General features: G+C 52.7%; 1 protein-coding gene across 1 annotated transcript; it reads right to left on the bottom strand.

The window, feature by feature from the left end:
• Positions 1 to 456: 456 nt before the first annotated feature.
• ITGA10 (integrin subunit alpha 10) lies at positions 457 to 17,149 on the bottom strand (the record flags this gene model as incomplete). The annotated part of the gene is given in 29 exon segments (XM_081113235.1): positions 457 to 1,994; positions 2,282 to 2,395; positions 2,683 to 2,778; positions 4,758 to 4,871; positions 5,007 to 5,087; positions 5,329 to 5,442; positions 5,606 to 5,690; positions 6,102 to 6,191; positions 6,346 to 6,422; positions 6,576 to 6,668; positions 6,839 to 7,006; positions 7,008 to 7,073; positions 7,077 to 7,112; positions 7,114 to 7,218; positions 7,401 to 7,514; positions 8,343 to 8,485; positions 8,576 to 8,742; positions 9,642 to 9,772; positions 10,574 to 10,777; positions 10,893 to 11,036; positions 11,255 to 11,403; positions 11,601 to 11,748; positions 11,986 to 12,059; positions 12,141 to 12,306; positions 12,496 to 12,646; positions 13,827 to 13,975; positions 14,399 to 14,526; positions 16,452 to 16,526; positions 17,062 to 17,149. Coding segments are annotated over 29 exon segments (3,336 nt in total). The 3' UTR covers positions 457 to 1,928.
• Between the last annotated feature and the right edge of the window lie 806 nt (positions 17,150 to 17,955).

Raw genomic sequence — 17,955 nt, 5'->3', positions numbered from 1 at the left:
GCTGCTTGATGTTTCTCTCCCATAAATGTTTCTAACTCTTTATCCCTCTCCCTTCCTCTCTGTAAAAAATCAATAAAATAAATTTTTTAAAAAAGAAAGAAAGCCAAGACTTAGAGAAGTTACATCTGTTCAAGGTCAAACGAGTTTTAAGTAGTAGAATTTAGATTTAAAGCCGAGTCTGTTTTCATTCTTCACTACTGTTATCACACGGCCTATTGTTGTTCTCTGAGCCTTGGGGTAGCTATGACTTGCCCAAGGCCACTAGCTAATAAATGGCAGACCTGGGGCTTCAATCTAGGCCTCTGTGCTTCCCAAACACACACATTGTACACAGGAGGTTAGAGCACATCCGCAGGGGGAGAGGCACAGAAAACATTTCAAATACTTCGTATAAAATCTCACCTCAGGGGAACCAAGAATAACCTATATCCTAGGGAACTCAAAAAGAACGGAAGTCACTTGACACGAACTTTATTTGTTCTGGCCATCTGATATGCTGCCCACCACGCTGGAAAACAGAGACAATGCCCTCTGCAAACAGCTCGAGACATGCCAAAGTAAATACTGTGGGCCTCAAGGACAGCCCTGAAGGACAGGTTCTGTGGCTGCTGGTCAGATGCCTGATCTCAGCTCTAAATGGGTGCCGCACCCTGGAGACCAGTAACTGACTTTGGTATCCCAAGTCTTGATTACAAAGAAATATAAATTACCCAGTTGTTGATGAGAATCAAATTCTCTTAACTGGCCATGACCAAAACATGGGACGGGGTGGGGGTGGTCCAGAGATGGAAATGAACTTGAGAATTTCTAGTAAACATCAGGCAGGGGCTGGCAACGCGCTTCCAGCAGGGAAGCCCCACAAAGTAGGAGCTGCCCCAGAAGCATGTTCCTAGGAGCTCTTTGTGCTCAAGAACCCCTGCTGAGCAAGGAAGGGCTTGCTCCTCAGACACCTCCTGCCACTCACTTCAGCTTCCTCCTCAATGCAAACCCCCCTCATTCAGGCTCCATGGGGCTGCTGCTTCCCCACGCTGGTAGGGTGGAAGGGTTTCCCACCGTCAAGCGGCAATCCTTTCCCTTCTCTGGACTTTATAGAGGGCTCACAAGTTTGAGAGGCCCGAGGGAGGAGAAAATGCTGCCTGGGGCAGCCAGGCTGCTCTGCTATTCCACCTCTAGCCACCGGGGGGCTCCTGGCTCCAGAGATTCGGGGACCTGGCTCTGCTCCCAGGGAATGGTGGGAGCTGGGAAACCCATACCCAGCAGGCCCGGAGCGGCTCCTTTCCCCAGCACCTGAGGGCGGGCCAGCGCACCGCCAGGTCTCAGGTTTCAGGGGGATGGCAGTTGCCTGTCTAAAGGCTTCTCTGTTCCTTGGAATTGTACAGAATGTCTCTTGTGGCTTTTCCTCCTCCCTCTTCTTTCCTGTTGACTCTCCCCAGTTGGCTTTCTGAATCACCAGACTCCAGAGGAGAGCAGCAGATGTTGACTTTACTTCTTCCAAGCCAGCGTCAGCTCCCTCCTGGGGATCAGGGAGCCAGCAGGAAGGTGAGAGGCAGGGGACCAGGAAGACAAGCCTCGCCCTTCCCACACTGTGAAGGAGGCCGTCGGGGGATCTGAAAGGAGGCCGGGACCTAGGCACCAAATTCCCGATTCCCGAGGCTGGAGGAAAAGGCCCGTGTTGGCCGTGGAACCGTGGTCGTGAGGAGGGAGCAGACAGGGAGCGCTCCTAGTCGGGGTGCCAGCCCCTCTTGTCTGAGGCGAGGCCTCATCTCCTGCCAGCAGCTTCCTCATGACTCCAAAGTCAAGTCAGGGCTCAGGCGAGGGGAGGCCGTCCAGGGGCTGATTCTCGTCCCCTCGGCGCCCCCGGCCTCCGTTCTTTTGCGCATCTTTCGGAGAAGCTTCCAGGGAGGGCTTTCCAGGACTCTATTCTACATTCATTGCTCCGGTTTCTCTTCTCTTTTTTCTTCCTCGGGGATCTTCTTACGGGCAAAGAAGCCAAGCTGTACAGGAAGAGATAAGAGTTATTGTCAGATGGCCTGCCCGGGGACCTTGCCAACAGCCCTCAGACTTATCTGAAGTCTTCACTTTGGTTCTGCTTCCAAACATGAGGTTCACATTTCTTTTATTTGGCTTAGTGGAATTCAACCAGTATCTGTGGAGTTCAGGGAAGGAGGTTGGGCATGACACCCACCGGCTGCCCAGCACAAACCCGGTTTTCCCTGCTACAATCAAGGACCCCTCAAGGCGTGGGCACCAGGCCCGTATTTCCAACCAAAGCCGTGCTCACCTTCCAAAGGCAGAAGACGAGGAAAGCCAGCAGCAGCAGCCCTCCCAGGACGCTGCCAATGAGGATCCACAGGGAGATGAGCACAGGGCGCGTCTGGATCACCTCCAGGAGGCTCTGTGTGGGGAGAGGGGTCTTTTACCTGCACCCTTTCACCCAGCTGGCCTCACCCCACATTCAAGCAAAGCCAGCCTCCAAATAGAAGACTAAAAGGAATGAAACGGAGGCAGGAAAGGAGGCAGTGGGACCCTAGCATCCTGACTTGTCACTTCTGACTCCCCGATTGCTGCCTGATGAAGACACTTCTGAAAAAAGCCCACACGTGTCCTTTCCCCACCCCCACTCTCATACGGGAGGCATCCAATCAATGTTTTCGCAGCTCTCACACGAGGCCTCCAGCCCACCTCACTCCAGCGGGAAGCTTCGGTCAGCTGGAGGACACTGCCCTCCTCAGCTCCCAGCTCGAAGGTGCTGACCACTGTCAGAGACTTGAATTTGGCCTGCGGAACAAGGAGACGGGAAGACATTTAAAGCGAGCCATCATCAGGGAGTGTGGCAATGGGAACTCCAATAACAAAGATGAGGCTGAAAGGCACAACTCTCAGGACTCTGAAGACCAGAAGTAAAGGTTGGAGACCAATGGGGAAAGAGGAAAGGGTTATAGACGGAGAAATGAGAGAAATCTAAATTGTGAAAGTTCTCTAAAGCTAGGGTCCTTCGTTATGCTGTCTGCTCTACCTGAAATGCATTCAACTTCCCTTTCTTTGGCTAAGCGCTACCCCTCCTTCAGGTTGAAGTTTAGACATCATCTCTGGGATTTCAGAAAGTATTTCCTTCTAAACCCAACCACCCCTGAGAAGGTTATAAAATTCTGTTTACTTTTCTGTCTTTCACCAATGAATTATAAGATCCTTGAGGACAAGGGCTATGTCTTATTAATTATGTGTCCCTAACCCTGCCAGTGTGGCTAAGTTGGTTGAGCGTTGTCCTGTGCACTGAAAGTTGCTGGTTCGATTCCTGGTCAGGGCACATGCCCAGGTTGTTGTGGGTTCAATACTCAGTTGGGGTGTGTATGGGAGGCATCCGATCAATGTTTCTCTCTCTCTTTCTCTCCCTCTCCCTTCCTCTCTCTCTAAAATCAATAAAAACATATTTTTAAAAAATCTTTAATTATGTGTTCCTAGTGTCTAGTACCTAGCACAGTGCCAAATACCTAGTGGTTAAATAATAAATCTGTTAAAAGAATGGCTGAATGCCCTGGCCAGGCAGCTTAGTTGGTTAGAGTGTCATCCAGCTATGCCAAGGTTGTAGGTTCAATCCCCAGTCAGGGCACATACAAGAATCAACCAATGAATGCATAAATAAGTGAAACAACAAATAGATGCTTCTCTCTCTCCCCCCCTCTCTAAAATCAATTTAAAAATTTAAAAAGAATAGATTAATGAATTCAAAAGAGGATACCAAAGCCCAGATGGTGTGGCTCAGTAGTGGAGCACTGACCCGTGTACCAAGAGGTCACTGATCGGTTCCAGTAAGGGCACATGACCCGTTGTGGGCTTGGTCCTCAGTTGGGGGCGTGCAGAAGACAGCTGATCAGTGTTGATGTTTCTCACCGATGTTTCTATCTCTCTCTCCCTCTCCCTCTTTCTCTAAAATCAATAAAATATTATTTTTAAAACAGAGGATACCAAAGAGAGATAAATAGAGGAGCAGACTTAGAGAGGAATGGTCTGTCAGAGTTAACTTCCCTTAAAACATATGCCTGCATCCCAGGGATGTTGTGTTATTCAAAGGAGATGGTGTATGGGATGCACAGTAGAGAACCCTAGTGCTGAATAGCTGTTACAATTAAGATGACAATTCCCTGCTCAGGAACTCACACTGACTCCTAACTGCCAATCATATTAAGTTCCATTTTATCTCCCTAGCTTTAGAGAACTTTCATAATTTAGATTTCTCTCAACTGTATAATCTTACTTCTGACCCCCCTACAATACATATACTGCATGTAAATCTACTATTTGCTCATTTATTTAACAGAAATGTATTAAGTCACTACAGTGATTTAAACATGGCACTAAACATTTGGGATATTCTCCTCAATGTCTCCTAGTACAGGACCTTTCATATAGTAGGCACTTGATGGATTATTAATTGATTGAATTTTAGGTATCCTATCAATGTTGATTGATTATTAGTATAGTACTAAGGGATGATACATAGAGGATAATAACTAGCTTTTAATGAGCCCATCTCATTATTCAATTATTCTTTACAACAACCCCTTAAAGTAGGTGTTATCACCCCCACTTTAGAGATGAGAAGAAAGAAGCTTAGAGAGATGAAATAACTTGCTCAACATCCAACAGCTAGTAAGAGGCAAAGTGGAACTTGAACATGGGTCTGTTTACTTCCAAAGCCTGTGCTCAAGTTCCAGATTGGAACAGAAGGGAAGAGTAGTAGGAAATAAGAGGTTTACCCTCCGGAAGAATTCATTGTGAACCAGTCTCAGTAGTCCGACAGAGGCCTCGGTCCCCTTAGCGAGCCGCCCAAGGTGGCACCGCACGACTTGACACCGAGTGTTGCTCCTGTTCTATCACAAGAGAGAGACAGATCAGACCTGGTGGAAAGATCTCCCACTTCCCGCTCCAGGCTCTGCCCCCAACCAGAAGGCTCCAAACACCACTGTTCCCACCCTGGACACATTGCCCCATCCTTGTACGCATACCAGCCGGCTGGTGTGCTGAAGCTCCTCTGGGTGCGCAGGGGGCCCAGGGGGCTCGGTCAGGTTCTGCACCGCGCAGCTTGCCTGGAGAAAGATGGAACTTGAGGGACTCTCTTGATGGTGAGAGGCCAGCCACTGCATGCTGAGCAGCACCTACCCACACTCTTATAGTGGGGGAATCCCTCTCTTTCTTCTCAAAGAAGCCACATACGTAAAGGAAAGGTCCCCCCGGGGAGGAGCCCTGAGGGCAGTGACCCAGCAATAAGGGGCTGGTGAGTCCACCAGGTCAAGGTGGAGGGCCCCACATCCCCCAGCCCAGACTCACATTGTGAGTGATGACTTGAGACAGTGACAGGAAGTAGTTGCCCCCATGGGCCACGGCTGGAAGGAAAGCTGAGATGACGAGGCCGCTGACCACATAGCAGCCAAGGTTCTGAACCTGAGAGGAGAGTTGAAAACGGGAAGAGGCAGGAGACGAAGATCCTTCGGCATCCGCTCCTCTTTATCCTGGATCCCACTGACATCTAAGAGAGGCTTTTTCCGTTTCCCCCCAAGACGTCTCCCTCCTCCCCTCCTCACTCCAAGGCCCGCCAGCTTCTCACCCTCAGAGTGGTCTTAAATTCAGGGCCGGGACCCACTGGGAGGGTCCCGTACGGATGGACCTCATAGCGGTGCATGGTGGACTCACTGCGTGGACACCAAGTCGGGAAGTACACGGCCATAGCCATGACCCAGACACAGGCACATGGTCAATACATAGATGGAGTCAGGGAAGGCCGAGCCAGCACATGAATGAAGAGGCGGGGGTACATAGAGAAGATAGACATGAGACACGGCAGACTAACAATGTTTATGGCCACATCCCATATCCCCCACCCTCGCCCCAATCCCCAGGCCCAGCAAAGCCCATACCTAGGGAGAAAGTAAGATGCTTAAAAGAGACGGTTTTGCATGAGTGGGATTGGGGGCAAAAAGATGGAGCAGCCCCAAGGGTTTGGGCTTTGGGGACACTGAAGCACATGAAGGGAGAGGTGGGAACATAGACTATGAGTCTGAGGTCAGAATGGGGTGAGGGTCCCAGAGGGGACCAAGCCATACCTAGAGAAGAGCAGGTGAGGCTCATACTGGATGTAGGCTGAGGTCTGGGCCGTGTTATCGTGAAGGGTCCCATTTCTCTCCAGGCTATTGCTGTAGGGCAAGGGGAGAAGCTGACATCCTGTCCCAGAGACCCTCTCAGGAGGAGAGGGTTCAAGGCTATGTATCCCCCTCCTCCAACACACACACCACCCCAGCCAGCAAGACCCAGTAGGAGAGGGCCGGGGGAGGTTCCCTTTGCTCTCACCTGGTGGCAGTCAGCCTCACAAGGACCTGGCTCAGGAGGGAGGAGCAGCTAAACTCAAACTCTAGCAGAAAGGTCGCCTGGAGGCAGGAGACAGGGGTCATGGTAGATTCCTAGTCACGGGGCAAGTTCAGAGGAGCAGGAGCCCTGTGTGCCTCCTTCTCCAGCCCCAGGCCCACCCAGTCCGGCCCCTGCTCTCTCAGAGCCCCTTTCTCATCCTGGGCCCCACTTACCTTGGCTCCAGTCTGAAAGACCGGCTGTCCCACACTGCAGAGCCGGGCGTGAGGGGAAGGCGCGGCACACTCCACCTTCACCGACCTGTCCCTCTGAGAGCAGAGACAGGGGCTGGAGCAGAGCTGGGGCTGCGGCTGCTCTCCTGCCCGCAGCCCCTGAACACGGGGCCTTTCTCCAGAGCCCCTCGCAGCTGAGAACAATACCCACTCTGCTCCCTCCTTCTTCTCCAGCTCCTCCCCAAGCCCCTCCCCGCCCCTGACACCTGAGGAGTGAAACTGGCCAGGTGGAGGTTTCTAGAGAAGCTGAGGCTCAGGCTGGTGTTGTAGGCATTCTCCTTCCTGTTCTCCAGGGTGGCTGTCACCAGCACTTTCCGCCGACCTTGAACCACGAACGGGTCCTTCCTAGGAGAGGTGCATAAGGGAGAACTCAGGAGTTGAAGGAATGCCAAAAGCCTCGCTTCTGTTTTTCTGGGCAAAGAACCACCCTCCAGTTCCCTTCTAGTCCCGTCCAGCCTGGCTCAGGTCATCTGGGTTTGGCCAGTTCCTGTCCATCCCACCTGGAGCCTCTGATGTCCATACTCGCCCGGAGCACCAGGTCTGTGACACATTCATTGTCTTGGCCACAGTCCTTGGAGAAGGGCACCTGGCGGAGAGAGGGGGGGCCAAGGGCTGAGAAGAAGGCAAGGAGAAAGAAGTGGCATTGGGAGGAAGGTGAAGGGAGAAGAGCGGGTGCCCAGGTCAGATTCACTGTGATCTCCTCTCCTCCCTCCCCCTCAGGCAGTGTGGGGGCCAGGACAGGACAGGGCAGGGCGTGGAACTGCTGACCAGCTTTCGCAGAGAGGTGAGTGAGCCCTCGTCCAGCACAGGGCCTGGCTTTGTGGTGTTGTCCAAAGCAAAGGTCACAGTCAAGGCCACCGGCCGGAGGTAGTCTGATGTATCCTGAGGGAAACCAGAGGCAAGGTCATGGGGAGCCAGGGCTAGGGGACAAGCCAGGCCTGGGAATGTGGTCATTCCCGCGATGATTTGCTGAGCGCTGTCTGTGTGTTGGGCACTGTCAGAAGGTTTTGGCAGTGCTATCACATTTACTTCTTTCTTAAAAAATTATTTCCTGATTGATTTGAGAGACAGAGGAAGGGAGAGAGAGGAAAAACATCAATTTGTTGTTCCACTCATTCATGCGTTCATTGGTTGATTCCTGTATGTGGCCTGACTGGGGAACAAACCTGCAACCTTGGCACATGGGACGATGCTCTAAGCAACTGAGCAGCCCGGCCAGGGCCACATTTACTTATTTTTTTAAAAAAATATATTTCTTTATTGATTTCAGAGAGGAAGGGAGAAGGAAAGAAAGAGATAGAAACATCAATGATGAGAGAGAATCATGGATCAGCTGCCTCCTGCACCCCCCCCCCCCCACTGGGGATTGAGCCTGCAACCCAGGCATGTGCCCTTGGCCGGAATCGAACCCGGGACCCTTCCGTCTGCAGGCGAACACTCTATCCACTGAGCCAGAACAGCTAGGGCGACACATTTACTTCTAATACAATCCTGTGATGCAGTTATTATTATCATCTGCCCCCCTCACCTCCCCCCCAGCTTTGCAGGCAAGGAAACCGGCTTCCCAGGTTGCACAGATGGCAGACAGCAGTTAGAATTGAAACCCAGATCAGCCCAACTCCAAAGTCTGACTTTCTGAAATTGCTCCTCTGACCCGGGCCTCCCCTCACGCCCAGGCCCCGAGGCTAAGCACGTCCTGCCCCTCCTCACCAGCACATGGAAGTGTAGCCGCTCACAGGTGACATTCCCCACAGTGAGCCGGAGCCGCCGGGGGGCCAGCCTCTGGCCAGCGCCGTCAAACGCTGCCCGGGCTCCAGCTGTCCACTCGTCCAGTGATGCTGTGAACCGCACGTCTGCACGGGGCAGGCAAGGGTGAGGGTCAAGAGGGTCCGAGGCCGAGGCAGGCCGGGGTGGAGGGGGGCCGGTGCCCAGCGGTCACTCACGGAGCCGGCGGTCCCAGCGGCCAGGCGTGCGGGAGGTCGCTCGGAAGCAGAGGAGCGCAGAGAGGCAAGCGGCCTCCTGGCCTCGCCGCGTGCAGTCTCTCCGAACCACACTGATGGCCGGCGGGGTCACCACCAACGACGGGGCCAGGCGGACAATGGGCCGGGAGCTGGGCACAGGGTGGGAAAGAAATTCTAGTCGGAGGAAAGACCTTGAGAAAATCCACTCCCAGCGCTTGCCTCCTGGGGTCAAAGGAAAGAGTGAGGGGCTAGGCGTGCAGGCCTCTCTCCTCCGAACCTTCTAACAGAAGTAAGATAACAGCCAACATTTAAATATATATATAAAATATATTTTTATTGATTTCAGAGAGGAAGGAAGAGGGAGAGAGAGACAGAAATATCAGTGATGAGAGAGAATCATTGACCGGCTGCCACCTGCATGCCCCCCACTGGGGATCCAGCCCACAACTCGGGCTTATGCCCTGACCAGGAATCGAACCTCGACCTCCTGGTTCATAGATCGACACTCAACCACTGAGCGGTGCTGGCCAGGTGAGAACAGCTAACATTTAAGAAGCACTAGCTATGTGCTAGGCCAGTGGTTCTCAACCTTCTGGCCCTTTAAATACAGTTCCTCATGTTGTGACCCAACCGTAAAATTATTCTCGTTGCTACTTCATAACTGTAATGTTGCTACTGTTATGAATCGTAATGTAAATATCTGATATGCAGGATGGTCTTAGGCGACCCCCGTGAAAGGGTCGTTCGACCGCCAAAGGGGTTGCGACCCACAGGTTGAGAACCGCTGTGCTAGGCACTGTGTTAAGATCTTTACAGGGATTACCTCACTTAATCCTCACAATAAGCCTATCAGGTAGGAGTGTTCCCATTTTAAAAACTAGGAAATTGCCCGGCTAGCTCAGTCGGTAGAGCATGAGACTCTTAAAAACTAGGAAATGGAGGCCAGAGTAGTTGACTAAGAAATCCAAATCTAAGCCTGCGACTCCAAATCCCTTGCTCTGAACAGCCATGCTGAGCCATCCACTTTGCCTGAAACGGGACCACTCACCTGAGCAGGATGGCTGCCCCTTGGGCGCCCACAGCCACATCCACCAGGTCATCTCCATCCAGATCTAACCGGCCATCTACACTTCGGCCAAAGTAGCTGAGGGCCTGTGGCAGGGAGACAGCAGCGATCCGCTGCGGGGAGAGGGGGAGTTTGAGCAGGGACTCCCACACCTGGTTCCCAGCCTCCCACCTGGCTCCTGTTTCTTTCATCAGCACAAGAGAAACTTGCCTGTGTTCAGGATTCCCTGTAGCAACCTGTATCCCCCTCCACCTCACCTTCTGTCCCTTATCCACGCTTTCACTTTCTGCTGTTAATATTTAATACAAAAATCCAGAAATAAATGATTCCTAAGTTTTAAACTGTGTGCCATTCTGAGTAGTGGGATAGACTCTTAAGCTGCCCCACTCTGTCCCGCCTGGGGTGTGGGTCATCCCTTTGTCCAGTGTAGCCACACTCAGTATGCTACCCACCGTGAGTCACTTAGGAGCCATCTTAGCTATCAGATCAACTGTAGGACTCACACAGCTTTGTTCAAGTAACCCTTATTTTATTTAATAATGCCACATTCATATGAGTTTTCTTATAGCATACTGTTATCATTGTTCTCTTTCATTATTGTTGTTCATCTCTTACTGTGCGTAATTTATAAATTAATGTTGTCATAGGTATGTATGTACAGGAACAAGCCTAAAACACGGTATATGTAAAGTCTGGTACGATCTGCAGTTTCGGGCTCCTCTGGAGGTCTTGGACCATATCCCCGTGGGGCGGGGGGGGGGGGGAGGCAGGGGGGGGGGGGAGGCGGCTACTGTACTACTGAAAACACATTTGTTCAGTTTGGGTCCCAAGTCCAGGGGAGCACTGATAAGCAGAGGCCACGTCCCCACTCCCCCTGCCCCCACACGCCCCTGCCTTCCTCGGGCACGCCTGACCTGGGCAGGGCGGGGACTGACTCCACTCCGAGCCCCATGATAGAGGTACAGCGCTCCACGGTGCCCATCCTCCAGCGGTGCCCCCACCGCCACGTCAGCAAAGCCGTCGTGGTTCAGGTCAGGAAGGGCAGCCATGGCAAAACCAAGCCGAGCATCCTGTGGGGGTTCCGGGTGAAGTGTTCCCTGGAGTGTGAGCAAGGACTGCTGGTGGCGGCGAGAAGAAGAGAGGCGTCGATCTGATTGTCCCAACCTCTCAGCCAGCCCTCAAATACATGTGCCTCCCCTTCTCTCTCCTTCCTGACCGGCAAGCAAGCCTCACCTGACCCACCAGATACACATAAACACGTCCTGTCTCCTTGCTCTGGGGTCCCAGAAACATGGGGGCAGCCACGAGTAACACATCAGTTGTCCCATCGCCATCTGTATCCAATGGGCAGAGCTCACTGCCAAAGTATGAGCCAATCTGGGGAGTGGGGGGGAGTGAGAGGAGTGGTGAACCCAGAGAAAAGGGAAGGTGATTGTGAACAAGTGGGAAGAACCGCCCCCCCTCCCCCGCCCCCACCTGCCGCTCTGGTCATCATGGCCCTGACAGACTCCCTAGCAGAATTCAGCACCAATCTCAGGCCCCTCTCCAGCCCCTTCATTGTCTCCCTACAGGCTGATTCCCCTCGGATGCCCTACCTGCTCCCCCTGGAGGCTCTGGGCGACCCTCACAGCCCCATCTTTCTTAAGCTGGAAGGCGATGACCTTTCCTCGATGTCTAAACCGAGGAGCCCCCGAGAGAAAGAGGCGTTGTCCACCCCGCAAAAGCATGGAGGAGACAGAGTAACCTGGAAGTGGGCAAGGAGTCGGGGGCAGAAGGAAAAGACGGGGTCAGAATGGGAGGGATCCCTACAGGCCTAGGAGGGGTCCCAAGGGGAGTAGCAGGAGGTCCGTGAACAACTGTGTAAGTGAAGAGGGGGTGCTCACACCCCACACCGGGAAGCGCCCCCCACCTCCCAGGCCTCTGCAAACCCCTGCTACTCACCCAGGTAGGCCGCATGGTTCTGCAATGCAGGGGGGAACTCATCTTCCAGGGCGGTCCGTGGGGGGAAAAGGTGGCGACCTTCTTCGAGCCATAATAACACGGAGCCCCCCCAGTCATAGGCCCCCACCATCCCAAAGAGAATCCCATCCTGTGGGCAGAACAGACAGGGTCACCGCAAAGGCAGCGGGAGTCAGGGCAAAGCTGCCTGGGAGGGAGGGCGTCACTGGGCACAGGTCGGGGTCAGTGTGACAGCCAGGAGCCGTCAGAACGGACACTGGTTAAAGGAGGAATATAGAAGAACCCTGGGGTTGAAGGGTTCGAGTCAGAGGCTGGAAGGAGTCAGAGGTCAAGTGGGGTCACGCATGGAGGGGGCAGGCTATCCAACCTTTAGCCGATGAGCAGAGAAACCAATCTGAGACATTTCCAGGCCAAAGGAGCTTTCGTTTTCTCCATGGGACCCTTGGGCATGAGACAATATTGAGGCACCTGTGCTCCAGAACCCCCTTCCCCGCCCTCCATTTCTTCCAGGGGCATCCTTACCCTCAAGGCCAAAAATCCGGTCTCCCAGTGCGTCCACAATGTCGGTCAGCGCAGCTTCATCGGTGACATTGAAAAAGAACCTCTCGTCTGGGTCACTGGCGATAGCTCTGATTTCCCGCACGAAAGAGCTGGGGTCTCGCTGCCGCCGGAGGTAGTGGCCGAGGACCTGGGGTGAGAGCCAGGGTGGGTCTGTTCAGTGTGTGGGTTGGGATATGGGAGCTGGTACAGACACAGCCAGCCAAAGTGAAGGGAGGGAAAGGTGGCTGGTGTCTGGGAAGTGGTTTCTCTCAAGTTCCCGGTCCTGATGTCACCATCCCCACCCCACCCCTCCTTCCAGGTCCGAGCAGAGTCTCACGGCAATGCCATAGCGGGTCACTCGTCCGGCCTCACAGGCCTTCAGTGCTGCGGGCAGCTCCTCTCCATCATGTGATTCCCCATCAGTGACAACCACCAGCAGCCGGGCAGCCTCCGGGCGGCCCCCGCGGGACTGACTGAATCCTTCTGTGCTGAGAAGAGAGAGAAAGGAGGTGTGATCAGACGTACACACACACACATAGATACACACAGGCACACACACACAGGCACACACATACACACATACACACAGGCACACACATACACACAGGCACACACATACACACAGGCACACACACAGAGACACACACATACACAGACACACACACAGACACACAGACACACAGACACACATACACACAGGCACACACACACAGGCACACACATACACACACATACACACAGGCACACACAGGCACACATACACACAGGCACACACACACACATACACACAGGCACACACACATACACACACATACACACAGGCACACACATACACACACAGACACACACAGGCACACACATACACACAGACACACACACACACAACAGCATCACCAGTTCGCTGAGGTCGGGCATCTTGCCTTTCAGACCATCTCCCCAACAGTGTCTAGCATGCAGACTGACACACAGTAAGAGCTCAAATGCTTGAATATCATAGGACATAGAGATGAGCATGTCATCAATGCAAATCAATATAAAATTCCTTTATTTAATTTTAAATTGATTTGAGAGAGGGAGGGGGAAAGAGAGAAAGATGTTTGCTGTTCTATGTATTTCTGCATATATTGGTTGGTTCTTGAATGCGCCCTGACCGGAACCCACAACCTTGGTGTATTGGGTTGATGCTCTAACCAACTGAGCTGCCCGGAGAGCAATAAGTATAAAATTCATTCATTCCTACATTAATTTAGCAGAGAGTGTGTTTGGGAGGACACGTAGTAAGGGAGTGTAGAATAAAGAAGAATGGCCAGGCCAGGCTAGTCTTCCCAGAATGAGTCTGAATCATGTTTGGAAAGTGAGCGAGGACATGAGTGATGGAGAACCTGAGGGTCAAGATCGAAGTGGGGATGGCAGGATGGGGAGAGAGAGTTCCGTCTGCAGAGATAAACACAGCAGAAACATGGAGCGATACAGATAGATATTTTGTAGAAATGTGACGGGAGGGAGTGCACTGACAGTCAACTTAGTTTCCCCTCACCCACCATTAGTGTTCACATAAAGATAAACATCCAAGGCATCTTGGGATGTACACACTGCACTCCACGCCTCCCCTAACCCGTCTCGGCCCTCCCCACTCTGCCTCCCCGACTCCCCTCCCCAGTGCCTCACCAGGCCACCATTATTGCTTGGGCAGTCTTTGTTTCTCGTCCCTCCCGCCGACTCAGGTTCCTTGCCGCTCTCACCACTTCTTCCTTGGTTCGGAAATCTCCCAGGGACCACTCATGTACAGGGCTCTCGCCATACTGTACCAGCCCCACCTGGAATAAAGTGCACAGTCAAGTGAATGTATGTAGCCCAACGGTTGTGGCTCAGTGGTTGAGTGTCCACCTATGAATCAGGAGGTCATGGTTTGATTCCCGGTCAGGGCTCTTGCCCGAGTTGTGGGCTCCATCCCCAGTGGGGGGCTCCATCCATCAGGGACAAATATCTGTGCAGGAGACAGTCGATTAATGATTTTCTTTCATCATTGATGTTTCTATCTCTCTTTTCCTCTCCCTTCCTCTCTGAAATCAATAAAAATGTATTTTTTAAATGAAACGTGTGTATGAAAGTGGGGAGGGAGAAGAAAGTGTGTAAGGGAGGGAAGGTGAGCGCCTGGATACTCCTGAAGACACTATCTACGTGTATCTCCTCTCTCCTTGTCTCTCCCCTCCGAGCCCATCCTTATTGACCTCTCTTACCTGTATCTGCTCTGGGTCAATGAACAGTCTTCCCACCAGTCTTCGTAGGAAAGTCTGAACTTCAGACCAGGGGTAGATGCTGTTGGAGCCATCCAGGACGATGACAACATCCATGTATGTGGGGCAGCCTAGGAGGAGGAGTGTGGTGATAGAGAGCAGAGGGGTACAGGATACTGGGCATGAGGGAACAAGGGAAGAGGTCACATTCAATTTAAACATTTATTAGGCACTTCTGTCATGCAAGGAAGGTAGTATGCCAGGCCCTGGGTAAATGTAGAAATGAATAAAAGTTATGCAATATACTAAGTTAGTTATGCAATATACTAAAAAAAAAGAAAGAAAGAAAAAGCCCGGCCAGTGTCGCTCAGTGGTTGAGCAATGACCCATGAACCAGGAGGTTGTGGTTCAGTTCAATTCCTGTTCAGGGCACATGCCCCAGTTGTGGGCTCGATCCCCAGTAGGGGGCATGCAGGAGGTGACCAATTGATGATTTTCTCTCATCATTGATGTTTCTATCTCTCCCTCTCCCTTCCCCTTTCTGAAATCAATATATATATATATATATATATATATATATATATATATATATATATATATATAATGACCCTAATATGCAAATAGACCAAATGATAGAACAACCGAACAACCAGTTGCTATGACATGCACTGACCACCAGAGGGTGCATGTGGAACATGGCGGGCGATGGGCGCAGCAGGATGGTGGAGCAGGTGAGCGGGGGTGTCAGACCAAGGCAGGGCACTGGTCGCTGTCACTGGGGCAAGCCTCTGGTGGTTACTGAAAATTCTTTGCTCCCGTGTGCCGTGGTTCCGCCCGATGCTCACACCCGCTGCCAGTGCCCGGCGCTGGCCCCACTTGCACACACCCATGGCCGGTGCCAGGCACCGGCCCCTATCGTCCCTGAGGCTTCTCTACCTCCCCCTGCTCCTGAGGGGTGATTAGGGCAGCAGCCGCCGCTCTGGCCCTGCTCACACCGGCTGCTGGCACAGGTCCCAATTGCTCCATGCTGCCATCAGGTGCGAGCAGGGCCAGTGCCATCAGCGCGTGGGCGAGCAACGATGGGAGCGGGGCTGCTGGCAGACAAGGGACCAGGGCCACAGCGGGAGGGGGCGGGTGGGGGCACGGAGGATTGGCCGAGACTTGCCCTGTGACCACCACAGCCTCACAGCCCACAGTTCCTTTCAAGGTGCACGAATTCATGCACTGGGCCCCTAGTATAAGCATATTACAATAATAATAATAATAATAATAATAATAATAATAATTGCATGCCAGGTAAAAACATAGCACCGATGGTGGGGAATCAAAGGAGGCAGCAACTGAGCCGATACTGAAGACTGAAGATGTTCGAGGAAAGGAGAATACAAGAAAAGGCCTTTGGATTGAGAACTCTTTAAACAAAAGGAGATGGAGGTATAAAAATAGATGACACATTGGAGAATGGTGAGGTAAATGCTGTAGCCAAGGGCATGGAGGGATACAGTGAGAGCTGAGTTTTTGAAGTTGTTTTGATCAGTTCATAGAGTCTTAGCGCCCTGGTAGAGTCTGAATTCTAACCTGTTAGGGAGCATGGCGCTTATGCAGACACATTAGGTAGCAGTGAGGACAGCCAGGCAGGCCCAGCAGACCCTGATGCCCCATCCTTTTCCCACCCTGCACCCCGTGCTGAGGGCTGAACCTCAGCCCTCCTTCTGGCTTACGCTGTGCAGTGGGTGCCAGGCTTCCCCGGGGCCGGAATGAGGCGTCTACATGGGCACAGATTCCAGAACTGAAGACAGAGGAACCGCAAGCACGAGACCAGAGCGGGGCACAGGCCTGGGGGCAGGTGGGAGACACAGTTACTCCCAGGTTGGGAGGCGCCCACAGAGCATGCGCCGAGGAGGAGGCACGGAGATTCCCCTCTACTTTCTAGGGTTCTTAACTCCTTGACCCTCTGCATAGACCAGCTTCCCACACCATACTGCTCTTTCTCTGCCACAAACCCGCAGAGACCCAGCCACACCCTTTCCTTAGCTCACCATGAATCCCCCGTCACCATCTGTCTCCAGCAGAGACATCCCCAAGTGCATGTTCACAGCAGGACGAGATGAATTTCCCAGTGGGTAGTCACCTGGAGGGAGGGGGGTGCAAGAGAATGAGATCATGAGGTCCCAGATGGGGTGCTTGAGTTCAGGATGATTTTGGGTTTGAGAAGAGATCAGGGTCAAGTCGGGGACAGGGAGCATGTGGGATATGGGGGTGAAGATGAGGTATAAGGGGTCAAAGTTACTAGCGTATGAAGGCTAGGGTTAGGAGTAGAAGAGTGAGGCATCTTACCCAAGTGGACCTTGGCACATGAGGCATTGTGGGATCTCCCTATGGGGCAGCGGTAAATGTCTCCCCTTCGGTCACCAGAAGGCCCATCCCAGGGGGCACCCACCAGCACCCTGGGGGAGGGCATGAATATAAGCACAATGTAACCATGACCTTTGAGATAGGCCATACAAAAAAAAAAAAGAGAGAGAGAGACAGGCCAGAGGGTAAGTGCATGGGCTGGCAAATCTAGAGCCCACCCACTTCCCGATTCCTTTAGATTCCCATCTGCCTCAACCCCTTTACAGCGTCATCACAGCCCCCGTCTCATGGCCCTCTGGCTTCCTCCTCACCATCGCTGTCCACCCCCAACATGTTGTAAGACACTGTATCCAAATTCAGCCTCAGGTGGCCCTGGGAACAGACGTGGGTGATGCACATCCAGGTTGAAGGGGGAGCAGAGACCTGGGGGGCCGGGATCATAAGGTTAGCAGGCAGCAGGTAGAGAGGCTAGTGAATGCCCAGAGAGAGGCTGTGAAGGACATGCTTTGCTATATTTCTCTGCTTATCTATAATAATAAAAGCGTAATATGCTAATTAGACCAGACAACCTTCCGGACAAGGCCGGGGCTGCGAGGGAAGCCCAGGTCCCGGGTGCCAGAGGGAAGCCGGTGCCAGCAGCTGGGGGAAGGAAGGCCTACTCTTGCACGAATTTCGTGCATCGGGCCTCTAGTTACTCATAAGCTGCCTGGCCTCTGTCAATGTCATGGACTCAGAGCTCCAGGCAAGGATGATCTCCTTCCTGTATCTGTGTCCAGCTGTCTAACCTGTGGCCCTCTGCCATGCTAGTGCACAGCTGTATTTCCATTCAACCCCTGATCTAATTTACAGACAAGCCTGGGTCAGGTTCCTCTTTTCCACATCATTCCTCCTACACATCCTCCTCCCCAAGCGGAGGGTTAAAAGAGGGAGAGAGACTGTCTGTAGCCCCAGAACAACCATGCCTTTCAAACTCTCCCCAAAACCAGGACCATGGGGAGAACAGGGGACGAGGGAACACTGAATGTCTGGGTCTCTCCTCTCTCGCTCTAGACTCCCAGTGCCATTGTTACGCGCTCACTCTCATTCTCCAACGTCTAGGGCTCTGGGTGATTCCAGCCCTGAAAACCTCAGTGGCAATTAACTGGGTGGGGCCCCTCGCCTGCCCACACACATGGTTTGCCATTCATCCTAGCAAGGGTCCCTTC

Source organism: Myotis nattereri (assembly GCF_964212035.1).
Source record: "Myotis nattereri genome assembly, chromosome: 18".
NCBI lineage: Eukaryota > Metazoa > Chordata > Mammalia > Chiroptera > Vespertilionidae > Myotis > Myotis nattereri.
This window is presented reverse-complemented; position numbering and strand designations above follow the sequence as displayed.